At 38.8% G+C, this 13029-nt stretch overlaps 1 protein-coding gene across 8 annotated transcripts in view; it reads right to left on the bottom strand.

Moving 5' to 3' along the window:
• NBEA (neurobeachin) overlaps window positions 1–13029 on the bottom strand; it is a 636767-nt gene that overhangs the window by 61723 nt on the left and 562015 nt on the right. For all 8 annotated transcript variants that reach the window (XM_047756277.1, XM_047756280.1, XM_047756278.1 and 5 more), the window contains one exon: window positions 3665–3817. In XM_047756277.1, the coding sequence (XP_047612233.1) occupies window positions 3665–3817 (153 nt within the window). The remainder of the gene's footprint in view (window positions 1–3664; window positions 3818–13029) is intronic.

Genomic DNA, 13029 nt, shown 5'->3' with positions numbered 1-13029 from the left:
GATGAGACAATGGAGATTGACACCTGAGGTAGAAGATAATCACTCTCTACCAGAGCTACGAAGTTTTACATTTCCTCCAGGGCCTCAACCAGCACTTGCCTGATTCTTATCGATGATAAATCTGATTGTCGGATTTTGCAAACTAGCAACAAATTCTAATCAGTATGGCCATTAAAGGAAAGTGTGATGACAGTTGACAATCTGAAGAAAATAGCAGAAGAATAGATATGGAATTACATCACTTCAAAGAATAGTAACAGGTGCTTAGGATAATAAAGAGAAGTTTCATCCTTTGTAAGAGAGGATAGGAAACCAAGTAGAACAATAACCATAACATGGTTCAAAAAAGTTCTCACTTAGCTATCAAAATCTAGAAACTTCATTTATCTGGAAAGTTTATTTAGCTGGACTGCATTACTACACAACATACTAGATGGATGAAGCATTGTGATTTCTCTACACTTTTTTTCTAAAGTGTATGGTCTTGCTTGTTCAGTTTATAGCAATAATAATTATCTGATTTATCATGAATGTGAAATTATCAGGTAATTATCTTTTCCAGCATTAAACAAATCCTGTGTGTGATACTGCTCTGGGATTTGTATTTAGAAACACAATTGCTTTTTCTTTTTCATTTAGGCATATCATTAATAAAATTGCTAATCTGGTAGCATTTAAACTTTTTCACTGCATTTATAATGAGTCACTACCTAATGTTTATTAAAATATATCTAAAAATATTTTAGTAGCCAATGAGCACATGAAGAGATTCTCAATATCATCAGTTACTAGGGAAATGCAAAAAAAAAAAAAAACCCCAAAACTGTGAGATGTTATTTCACATCCACAAGAACAGCTATAAAGAAGAAAAAAAGATAGTAACAAGTGCTAATGAAGATATGGAGGAACTGGAACTGGAACTGGAACAATTCCCACCCCATTGCAGGTGGGAATGCAAGGTACACAGCTGCTTTGCAAAACAGTTAATTTCTTTAGAAGCTAAACATAAACTTACCATATGACTCAGCAATTCTACCTCTTTGGTATATATCCCAAAGCAAGGAATACATGTGTCCATATAGAAACGTATATGTGAATGTTCACAGCAGCAGTCTTCAAAACAGCCCCAAAGTGGAAACAACCCAAAAGTTCATCAACTGATGAATGGATAAACAAAATGCAGTATATGTGCATGAACAGTGGACTATTACTATGCAAAAAAGGAACAAAAAACTGATGTACACTACAACGTGGATGCGTCTCAAAAACTACGCTAAGTGAAAGACATCAAACATACAGGAACATATGTTGTATGGGTCTATTTAGGTACAATGTCCAGAAAAGGCAAATTTATGGAGATAGAAAGTAGATTAATGGTTGTCTGGGGCTGGAGGCGGACAGAAGATCTTTCTGGGGCAAAAGTAATGTTCTAAAATTAAACCGAGCTGATGGTCACGCAACGCTGTAAATTTGCTATAAATCATAAATTGTACACTAAAAACAAATGAATTTTATGGAGTAATGATTTTAAAAAGTTCTAAGATATTCCACTTTACAAATGAGAAATAGGAAGACCAGAGATCATTTACTTAGGGCGAAGAAGCTCGTATACGGCAGAGTTCAGGTTCAAGAGCCAGGAAACTTTAAACTCCAAGTCATACTCTTTCCAATATAACCAACTGGTATTTATTAATTACTAGCACCCACATGAAAACCTGTGTTAAACCACTTAAATTCAATAGCATGAGCAAGAGAAAATTTGGTCCAACCATTTTTGCTATTTTGCTTGCCTGAGGGAAGGATACATTCAGTTTCACTAGTTTGGACCTAATTAGAGAAGATGCTAAAATTACCCCCTATGATTCATTCATTCATTCAGCAAATATTTGGTAATTAACTACTCTTAGGTACAGTTAGGGACAACTCCGGGCTCTAGAAATATACAGTGGAATTACATGACTGAGACACATCTCAGTCACTCAACTGAGACACAACTCAGTATGGAGTAGGTTTCTGGGTTGAATTTGTGAATATGATAGCCTCACACTGATATCATAGTCAGGATTCAAGTACCTAAGGGTAGTGTGGGAATGCACTATGGATTTTAAAAGTAAATATAGATTTTTAGGAGTATAAATCCTTCACACTAAAAACATACATCGAAGACATAATCTGTTGTTGAAGTAATTAGTATGAAATTATCCCCTATATCTGAAAGTGCCAATTTACAGATTGAAAAGTGAGAGAAATCCTACATAAAATTTATATAATACATTACACTACCTCAGAGGAAGACTAAATTGCAGATTCTCTATATAGCACCTTTAAACATAGGACGACAGGTGACAGCCTCAGTAACGGCTTTCTAAAATAAAGTGTGTTAAAAGTAAAATACACCTTAGAGACAGAAAATAGAGTTCTAAAGTTGAAGGAGGCATGTGACTGTCAGTGAAGAAAAAGAAACACAAAATCAGCGGTAGAGGAAGGAATCACATATTGTATGACCCTGTTTAAGTGAAACGTCCAGAATAGGCAAGTCTTTAGAGACAAAGCAGATGAGTGGCTGCCTAGGGCTGGCTGGGGTAGCAGGGAAATTGAGGGGAGATGCTAAAGGGTATTGGGTTTCTTTATGGGATAATAAAATGTTCGTAATTGATGGTGGTGATGGTTGTACAACTCTGTGAATAGACTAAAACCCACTTGAAAAAAAACTTTTATGTGGTTGAAATGTGTGGTATATGAATTATATTTGTGTATATATGTGAATTACAGAGCTCTTATAAAAGAAGGGACTAAGGGCTATGTGAGGTCCACTGCAATATGTGGGCCTTACTTGGATTCTGATTCAAATAAATAAGCTGCAAAAATAAAATAAAACATATTTATGAGACAGCTGGAAAAACCTGGGAGTGAAATAAGGTAAGAAAACAAAAACAAAAACAAAAGCCAAACATGTTTTAGGTCACTGGCTTTACGGATACGCTTCCCTAGCTGACCAAGGACAACAGCACACCAGAGAGGTTGTTTGGTAAAGTGGTTCACTTCCATGTACCGCAACCACCTTGAGATTAAAAACTCCTTAAATATGGACAGAACGTGTTAAGAGCTACAAAATAACCATACGCAAACATTCCATTTATACATTTTCCACTTGAACTTCCAGACATCTGTCATACAGATTTTAAAAATAATGGCATTTTCTATCTAAGAATGTTTACTAGACGGATTTTAAGGCATGTTTCACAGCTTATAGTTTCCGACATCCACATACGTCCTAAACGTACATTATTTTCTTTTGAATATTTTATGAGTGAAATGAGTGCAGATATAGCCAGTTGACAAAAACAAGGACTAGGCATTTATTTCAGGCGATTTAGAACGTGCCATGTTAGTCAACAGATGCGCATCTGGGTGTCCTCTCCTAAGGGAGCAAAGGCAACTGAATCACCCTTCCTTTATTAGTCCTCATGGAAGGAACATCCACTCTACAATAAAGAACACCGTCAAAAGACAACAGGAAAATGCTTTCTTTTTTTTTTTCCCCCTTAAAAATTTAACCTTGTATTTACAGATGTTAAAAGACAATTTGTTCATAGCTTAACCAAAATGACAAGCTATTTTTCAGTTCCTGTTATTGCTCAAGCAAAGATAACATGGCTCTTACCATCCTGTTGATCCGAACAAAGTCTTCAGGTTTTTTTGCCCAAGGGGGAAGATCAACATCATGTACCACCACCTCATCCTCTCTGACGCCCAGATGATAGCCATTGCTGTTGACAAACATCTCGGGGAGGTAATAGAACTCTGGAATTAGTTCCTACCGGAAATAAAAATGTAGCATATTGAACGACTTAAAAAAATCTGTTGAATAAAATTATTAATTGATAACACCTATACACGGAATTAATTCATTTACTTAAGTCCCAATATTTTATTACGTAATTCTATTTTTTTCTTTGATTTTCTTCAGGTCAGTGTCTAGGAAAAGAAGGCAAACATTTTTCTTCAACAATATGCTTGACAACGTATGCTTTTAAGATTTTTCAATCTTACCTGGCCACAAATTAGTTAAGAGAAATGGATTACAGAATCAACAAAAGTATTAATAAACAAATACATACAGCTTTATCTACCATTCTAAGCTGTTCCACAAACTTTTCGGAATAACATCACTCTTACTTTTTATTTATTTAGTTATTTTTGGCTGCCCCGGGGCATATGGAGTTCTCAGGCCAGGGATCAGATCCAAGCCACAGTCACAACCGAAGCTGCAGCTGTGGCAACACTGGATCCTTAAGCCCCTGGGCGGGGCTGGGGATTGAACCTGTGTCCCAGAATTCCCAACATGCTGCCAATCCCTTTGCGTCACATCGGGAACTCCACTTCTCAGAATATTATTAGTAAAATATCCACATTTAAAAAAATTGTTGCTGGTATTGGTTAAAAATCATATAATATTTCTCCCCTTATTTTTTGGACTCTACTGGCAATTACAATACATGATTTTTTATGAAGAGACTTATAGTTTTATTGCGTAATTTGGCAAAATAAATTATTTTTATACCTATCGCTAAAAACAATTAAGGACCCAGAAGCAACATCATGTTTCAAACGTTTAATACATGCCACTTGAATAGTAAGCTCTTAAATTGTATGCAAAGACAACCTGTGTTACTTGTATGTAAGCACAACATTAGGAACTGGGTTCATGCAAACTTGTGTTTGATGCACAATATCTGATATGCGGTTTATGTAACTTTAAACATGATACAGAAATAAACTAATTTTATGATCTTAAAAGTTTTTACTGTTGTCCTTTTTTAAAGCAACTTGAAGAAATGAAAATCAAGAACACTTAATTTTTATATATACCATCAATACTGTGAAAAAAACTGACCTTTTCAAATATCAAGATAAGGGTTAAATTATATTACTATAAAGTTATGTTATATTGAAAAGGATAAGAACATTTATTTTTGTAACATGTCCAAAATTGATAGCATTGTACCTGAAATTTGAATCTCACTCTGGGATACACAGGGGTACACAGAAAAACAAAAAAGAAAAACACCAGATATTGGGGTCTTTGGCCTAAGAAAAGTATACACAAATGTGTTCTCTTTTTGGGTTCTCCTGCTAAAACTAACATTTATCTGCTAGAGCACAAGTGGATGTTTATCTTAGTAATCCTCTGTGAGAATCTGATCATTATCCATTCTTATAATGAAAAAAATGTGAACCCTAAGAAAAATATAATAATGTTTACTTTCTCCAGCATTACGGAAGCTTGAACCGGCTCACGTAAATGAATTTTCTGGATAAGTGGAGCTTAGCTTTTTCAGAATCATAGTTCTTCTTCAATCTAAACTACTTAAATAGAAATGTTTCTAAAGTCCGTTACATACTTTGCTGATATTTATTTATCCATGCAGTAAAGTTTGAGGACTAGGCATTGTGATGGGCGTGAAAAAAAAATAATGAACAAGAATGGTCTTCAGGTCAAGTAGCTCAGAGTCTGGTTTATGGGGCAGATACATAAACAGACTGTTATAAAACACAAGACTGTGAACGAAGTATAAACAAAACACAAGGCAGCAGAGAGGACAGAGCAGGGAACTCTAGGCAAGTCAGAAAAAACTGCATGGGAGACTGGACATTGACGTCCACCACAGCTGAGACAAAGACGGGGAAAGGGGTCCAAGAAGTGACTAAGAACTGAGTATAGCTGGTATACAGGATCTATCAGGGGATAGGTCAAGACGAGAGCATGAGATGGGGGGAGGTATACAGAGTCGGATGACGAAGGACATTTTATGCCAACCTAAACGGTTTGCATTTTGTCTTTTTATTTTTTCATTTTAAAAAATTTATTTATTTATTTATTGTCTTTTTAGGGCCACACCTGCAGCATATGGAGGTTCCCAAACCAGGGGTCGAACTGGAGCTGCAGCTGCCGGCCTACGCCACAGCAACACCAGATCCTCAAGCGACATTTGGGACCTATTGCACAGCTCTGGGCCACGCTGGATCTTTTAACCCACAGAGCAAGGCCAGGGATTGACCCCGCATCCTCGTGGGTACTAGTCAAGTTCTTAACCCGCTGGGCCCCAACAGGAACTCCTGGATTTTGTCTTATTGGTGATAATTTTAAAGAAGAGCCATGGACATGATCAAATTTGTTTTAAAGCAAGACATTGGCTGTCAAAGTAAACGACAGCTAAAGGAGGAACTGGAGAGGGGAGAGACTAGGTAGGTATATGTGGGGGCAGGAGGGGGGAGGAAAAGGGGGACCAGCAGTAGCAAGGAGAACAGGAGGGAGGAGAGAAGGGCAATTTCTGGTTGTTTAGAGTAAGGGGGCATATGGGGGGGGGGGCTGTACCAAGGAGGGTCACCTGTAACACAGGTGAGGAAGAGTACACAAAGATGCAAAAATGAGAGGGAATGAGATGGCTCTCACCGAGAAGCAAATAGAACAATAAACTAGGCACAAGCCATCAAGGGCACCACGAACTGCAGTGGAAAGGAGAACTACAGTGGAATTAATATACGTTAATGCAAATTTTCGGTGACTCGAATGTGAAAGGGGAACTTGAGAAGAGGCTGAAAGACTAATAGGTATACAGGCATCCTTATTTGCAAGCAATAAACAGCCTCATTGGTGGATAAAAGAGGGCGGAAGGGTGTTTCAGCAATATTCTATCAGCAATGACGATAATGAGTTTTGACTTCTGGGCTGGGTGAGCAGGACGGTATATACCCACTGGGTAACGGTGTATGGTCAATGATTAGAAGGGAGAAGTAAAGTCTCACTGCTATTCTCATTTTTTTGTACTCAGTTGGAAATGGATAATTGCTACAGATTGGATATTTCCATTCCCGCACTAATGCAATTAAAATTTGCATTAACGTATATTAATTCCACTGTAGTTCTCCTTTCCACTGCAGTTCGTGGTGCCCTTGATGGCTTGTGCCTAGTTTATTGTTCTATTTGCTTCTCGGTGAGAGCCATCTCATTCCCTCTCATTTTTGCATCTTTGTGTACTCTTCCTCAATTCAAATGTTGAAACTATCCTTTAATGTCATGGTAATTAGGAGGTGGGGTCTTGGGAAGGTAATTTTAGATTAGATGAGGCCATGAGGGTGGAGCCCTCGGAAATGGGCTTAGTGTCCTGGGAGGCGTCCCCGAGAGAGCTTGCTTTCTCTCTCCGCCAACGTGAGGACACCCAGGCACATGGTCCTCTAGGAGCCACGAAGCAGGCTCTCACCAGACACAGAACCCGACTATGTAGGCACAGCGATCTCAGACTTTTGGCCTCCAGGACTTGTGAGAAGTAAATTTCTGTTGTCTATAAGCTACTACCCAATTTGTGGTAAAGTACAATACCTGAGCTGACCAAGACAATAACTATAAAATGTTCTTTTGATCTTGGTCTCACTGGGAAAACCTGGAAAATTAGTGTAAGATGCAAAGAAGATAAAGAACATCGCTATTTACACATCACCCATCTTATATATGACATTAAGTGGCAGCAGCATCCCACATGGTGCAAAATAGGGAGAGGAATGTAAGCCCGTGTAGTTGCTTGGTAGAGAGGGTGATTTATAGGTAATAGGTTCAGGGACTTCCCTTCTGATTTTTGTCAGTTATTTATGTTCATATTCTATCTCTAGAACTAGTCTATATAAGTTTCCTGGAGGACAGGATACAGCTACATACATTTACTTTTAAATATCCCAAAATTTCAGTTTATCTTCAAAGTCTTGGTGCTCTAATGCTTTTCATATCTATTGTTTCCCATTCATTCCTGTGGAATAGGGTCCCATAAAATATGTGGTTATTATTTATCTACTTGGCACTATAATATTATTTCACTGAATGCCATTAGATTCGCAAAGGCATAAGAAACCTAGGGTTTTTACATTAGTAATAATTTGGGCAAAGTAGATTTTAGAGCCTAATTTTGTGAGGTTTATATTTCATTGAATCCCTCATAGCACTTTGTGCTATGCTTTTTATGGATCAGGTGCTCATTAAATATTAAACAATTGAAAATATTAGATAAAAATTTTTAATATCACTAGAAATCTTCTGGGGAATGTGAAGATAGTTGGAAGAAGATAGGAAAAGAGCAGGGAGTTCCCTTGTGGCACAGTGGCTTAAGGATCCAGCATTGTCACTGCCTTGGCTCCAGGTGCTGCTGTGGCATGGGTCCACTTTCTGGACCAGGATCTTCCACTTGCCACAGGCATGGCCAAAAAAAAAAAAAAAGGTAGGAAAAAAGAGCCAATGAAATACTTTATTAAGTAAAAGGACGAACCTAGGAATATTTTTTTTTTTTTACCTTTTAAAAGGAACTTTTTGCAGCTTAAAATATGTTGTCTTGCTTATTCTAGTTACATTAAAAGGTTCAAAAGTGTAAAGTAGTTAAATTTAAATTTAGAAAAAAGTTGTTTTTCATATTGCCAGCGAACTTGTACCAGACTGAAGAAGCGGAGGAAGCAAGACCTTTTCCTTTTAATTCAAGCATTCTAGAAAGTAGGGGCTAAAAGCCTGCTGCCATCAAGAAGAACAAAGCCAGGCTGAGGAACCTCTGCTCTGAGGGTTATTTAGAAGAATGGAAGGGGAAGGACTTTGACTGGAACATTCTGGAAGGTGTGAATCAGGGCCAATCATGCAAAAGGAGGATTATCAGAACCCCCTGGAGGATCCTTAGGTGAGACATTTTCTCCACTCTGGTCCTCATCTGGCCAACCAGGATGTGGTCATAAATTAGGGTGCTAACTAAGATGCTGGTATAAGCTGTTGGAGGCTTGATGTTTGAGGGGACGAAGAAACTCAGATTTACTCTATCAATATTTTTTTAGGATTCAGATCAAAAGAAAAAAAAAAAAGACACATTTAAAAAAAATATGAAGAAATTCCTGAAGCACAGAGTATTTTACAGCCCCTCAAAGCTTCCAAAGATCAGAGTTATAAGCGACTAAAGCTGTCTGAACGCTGAAGTCCTGAGCGGGGGAGGTTTAAGGTGTTTTGGTTTTGTTTTTTCTGAAGAGAGAGTAAAATCACACAAAGTCTGGGGAGAAGGAGCTGAAGCAGCACAGTGGGTGCAAGTTGCTAATGCCTCAATTTTTTTGTTTTAAAATCTTACTTCAAAGGGCATTTTAAATTTAAATTTAGTATGTAAATACAGGGCGCTAGTATATAATTTATATTCATATTTATATTATTTAAAAGATTTGCTTATTTTTTAAAATTTAATGAATAAGGGAATTTCATCTATGAAATTCATACGTTATGCCCAAGAAGATGACAATTACTGCATTGAGCTCCAAGACAAGGAAAGAGCTAAACTGTCATGTCTGTTCATTCAGCATTAAAATAACAGGCATCACTTATTTGTATTCTACTGTGTCATGACAGTGAGTCTATTCTAAGTACTCTATGTGTCTATTCTAAGTACATTTTTTCTTTTTTCTTTCTTTCTTTTTTAAATGAAAGTTTAGTTGATTCATAAGGTTGTGCCAATTTCTGCTCTATAGTAAAGTGACCTGGTCACACATATACATGCACTTTTTTTCGCATATGATCTTCCATCATGTTCTATCCTAAAAGATTGGATAGTGTTCCCTGTGCTATACAGCAGGACCTCATTACATCTTTTTCTTAATCTTCACACAAACTTTCTAAGGCAGGAATCCCACCCTTCCCCCTTTGTAGATATGAACACTCAGGCAAAGAGAGAGTAAGTAATTTGCTAAGGACCACAAGGTAAATGGGTGGTCAAGCCAGAAATCAAACCCAAATCCAGGGTCCCTGCTCTTGCGTTCTCCATGTCTCCTTTTAAAGCAGCAACCTAGTCACGCTACATGACTTTATTCTGTTTTAGTTTTCTGTGTAGCAATTCTTCTTTTCTGTTTATATTTATTTAGGCTCTCGTTTCCCACAGTAATGGAAATCCCAGGACCACATGGCAGGGATCTTGCCTGTCCGGCTCTCTTGCAAGAATGGTGCCTGACATATAAAAGAGATAGTCAATAAATACTTGTGGAATAAAAAATAAACTGATCATTGCCATATATTTACCATATTCTGAATTTCAGGTCTGAAATCATGATAAAAAGTGCTATTGAAGGCCATGGTTTTCAAGCTGAGTTAGTTAAAGCAGAATTACTCAGGGCTAGTCGCAGTGAAGGGGAGGCTGGCAAGCTGGCAGTTTTGAGATTGTCCCTTCTACCAGGGAAGTGCTGCTTTCTGTTCATTGGAATCAAAGAGTTTGGAGTGGAAATCTAGAATTCTTGGATTTCAAGAAGCCTGGGCAATTTCCTTAAGCTTTAAGAAAAAGTCAGTTTCTTTATAGGCAACACTGTGATGATGATGGCAACTAAGCTACGGGGTAGATGGGAGAATTCATGTGTGTAAGACACTGCATTCCATAGCTTTATGCAAAATTCATTTTTGACGCTGTTCACTCTATCAATAGCATTTACCCACTATCCAAGTATATCCTGGGAGTTCCCGTCATGGCTCAGTAGTAATGAACCCGACTAGTACCCATGAGGATGCGGGTTCGATTCCTGGCCTCAATTAGTGGGTTAAAGGATCTGGCACTGCCGTAAGCTGTGGCATAAGCCAGCAGTTGTAGCTCCTATTCAACCCCTAGCTTGGGAACTTCCATGTGCTGCAGGTGCAGCACTGAAAAAAAAAAGTATATCCAATAGTCAGTGAAAAAAAAAAGAGAGAGAAAGAAAGAAAGAAAAAAAGAAGCTCTGTCACTGAATATTTGTGTCTGGATGAATACCTGTGTACCTATGCAGACATTTCAGATGGTTAAAGTGTTTTTACCAAGTATATGGACAACTTACATGTTATCTAGGCAAATCAGATACATGTTTATATGAGTTATTTGCACTTCAGATTTTGGCTCTGTCCAAACGTAAAATCAGATTCAACTAAATGGCATAAACCAAACTTACAGTTTTTTAAAATGAGTAACTTAACAGTTTTTCTCAACGATTCCCGTAACAAACCTTCCTATCCCGCGTGCCATTTGGCATTTCGGCTTTGCCTTCCTCCTGTAAAGAGGTGGAGTCTATTTTCCTTCTCTCTGAACACAGGCTGGCTTTTTTCAACACAGAGAATGTGACAAGATGATACTTCGGGCTTCCAGAGATGCCTAAGACTTAAGAGCCCTGGTGGCTTCCAAGTTTGTTCCCTGAGACGCTAACCACATAAAGCTGTGAGGATGCCGTGCTGGAAAGTTCGTGTGGACAGACAGACATGCCTGGACGGTCCCTGGGTGCTCCCTCTGCTCAGATGTGGCACAACACCCAGGAGTAAAGCCACTTTGCATCCCTGGCCCAGCCAAGCCTCCCCAGCTGGCCCTGCAGCACAGAAATGAGTGGTCCCTGCTGAGCTTTAATTCCAACTGTGTGACTGTCAACAAATAATAATTGATGTTGTTTTAAGATGAGGTTTGGGGTGATCTGTTACACAGTGAAAGATAACTGAACAGAAATTAATATCTGGGAGTGGAGTCCCGAAGTAATAAAAACTTAAAACACATGGCCTTGGCTTTGGGACCGGGCAGCAGGCAGAGCTGGGAGGGTGGTGAGGAGACTGCTGGTGGAAGATCAGGAAGGAAGCTGCTGTCGGAAGTAGGGGAAAAAAACACTGCTATGTAGTTGGGAAAAACTCTTAAGACTAGTTCCTTCCACAATTTCAAAGATTAAAAAAGTATCTAATAAGCTTGTGCTTCTGGTTAAGGATATCTCCAAGGCCAAATGTTGAAAGCGGCCCCTGGTTTCTTTTCATGGGATATGGATAAGGTGCTATGAGCTAAGGAAGACCCTGCTCAGATTTAAAGCTGTATTTAGAGAAATATGGGGCCTAGGACAATCTTATCAGAGTCTCAAAATTAAAAAAATTCAGGACAAAGATGAGTTCTAAGGTGCTGCAAGTAAAATGTGGCCACAGGGAAAAGGGGGCTCTGTAAAACCTTTTGTAAGGGCTCAGCAAAACCGAAGACAGTGGGTTACAGACCCACTTGGCCACCCAAAGGGATTGCAAGTCTTAGGAGTATTGCAAAGGGCACCCTCATCACAGCCTGAAGTAAACAGAATCTTACTTGAGGAATGTGTGAGCATGAGTTTTTTTCTAATATTGAACTATAATGTGATACATAGAAAACCCACACACTTTTAATGTTGCTGCATCAACCTGGGCAAAGGAGACTCTGGTCCCAGCTTTCCATGATCAGGAAGCATGTGTTACGAGCTTCACAGTGACTGCTATGTACTTGCCATAGTCCCTCCCCACCTTTTTTTGGCCATGCCCCAGCATGCAGAAATTCTCGAGCCACAGATCTAACCTGAGCCACAGTGGTGACACCAGGTTCTCAACTGCTAGGCCACCAGGGAACTCGCATAATCCTGCCTTTTTGAACAGTGTTTATTGAGGCTTACTTGTTCCTGTCTTACCACTGGGCACTGAATATACATGAGAGAGATAACTTGTCTTTTCACCAGGTCTCCAAATTGGGAATTTCTATACCTTATCTCTATATGGACCTGATACAGACCTAGTGCTGCTAGATTTTGAGCCTGTAACAATAACGGGATGAGACCTGTGGGAAAGAAGTCAAATATATTTTGCTTGTAGGAGGACTATGAATTGTGACTGGAGAGAGGGTTTTAGTGGATTGTTTTCAAAGATGGCTATAGCAATGTCTCCGACCTCCATGTCCTTTTGAATGTAACTTTGCCACGCATCTCATGGGTAAGTGGAGTCTGCTTTTCCTCTCCCTTAATTTGGGTTGGCCCTGAGACCTGCCTGGACTGAAAGAACACAGTGGACATAAGACTAGGAGACTTCCAAGGCTAGGCATTAAGTGGCTTTACAGTTCCATTTTTTTTTTTTTTAATCCTCTTGGTAGGCAGACACCATGAAAAAATTTGTGATGATCTTCCCAGGTAGACTATACAAAGAAAGAGAGAACCTGCCAGGTCAGCTGTTCCAGTCATCCTTGCTAA

This window comes from Phacochoerus africanus, chromosome 13, assembly GCF_016906955.1.
Source record: "Phacochoerus africanus isolate WHEZ1 chromosome 13, ROS_Pafr_v1, whole genome shotgun sequence".
Taxonomy (NCBI): domain Eukaryota; kingdom Metazoa; phylum Chordata; class Mammalia; order Artiodactyla; family Suidae; genus Phacochoerus; species Phacochoerus africanus.
This window is presented reverse-complemented; position numbering and strand designations above follow the sequence as displayed.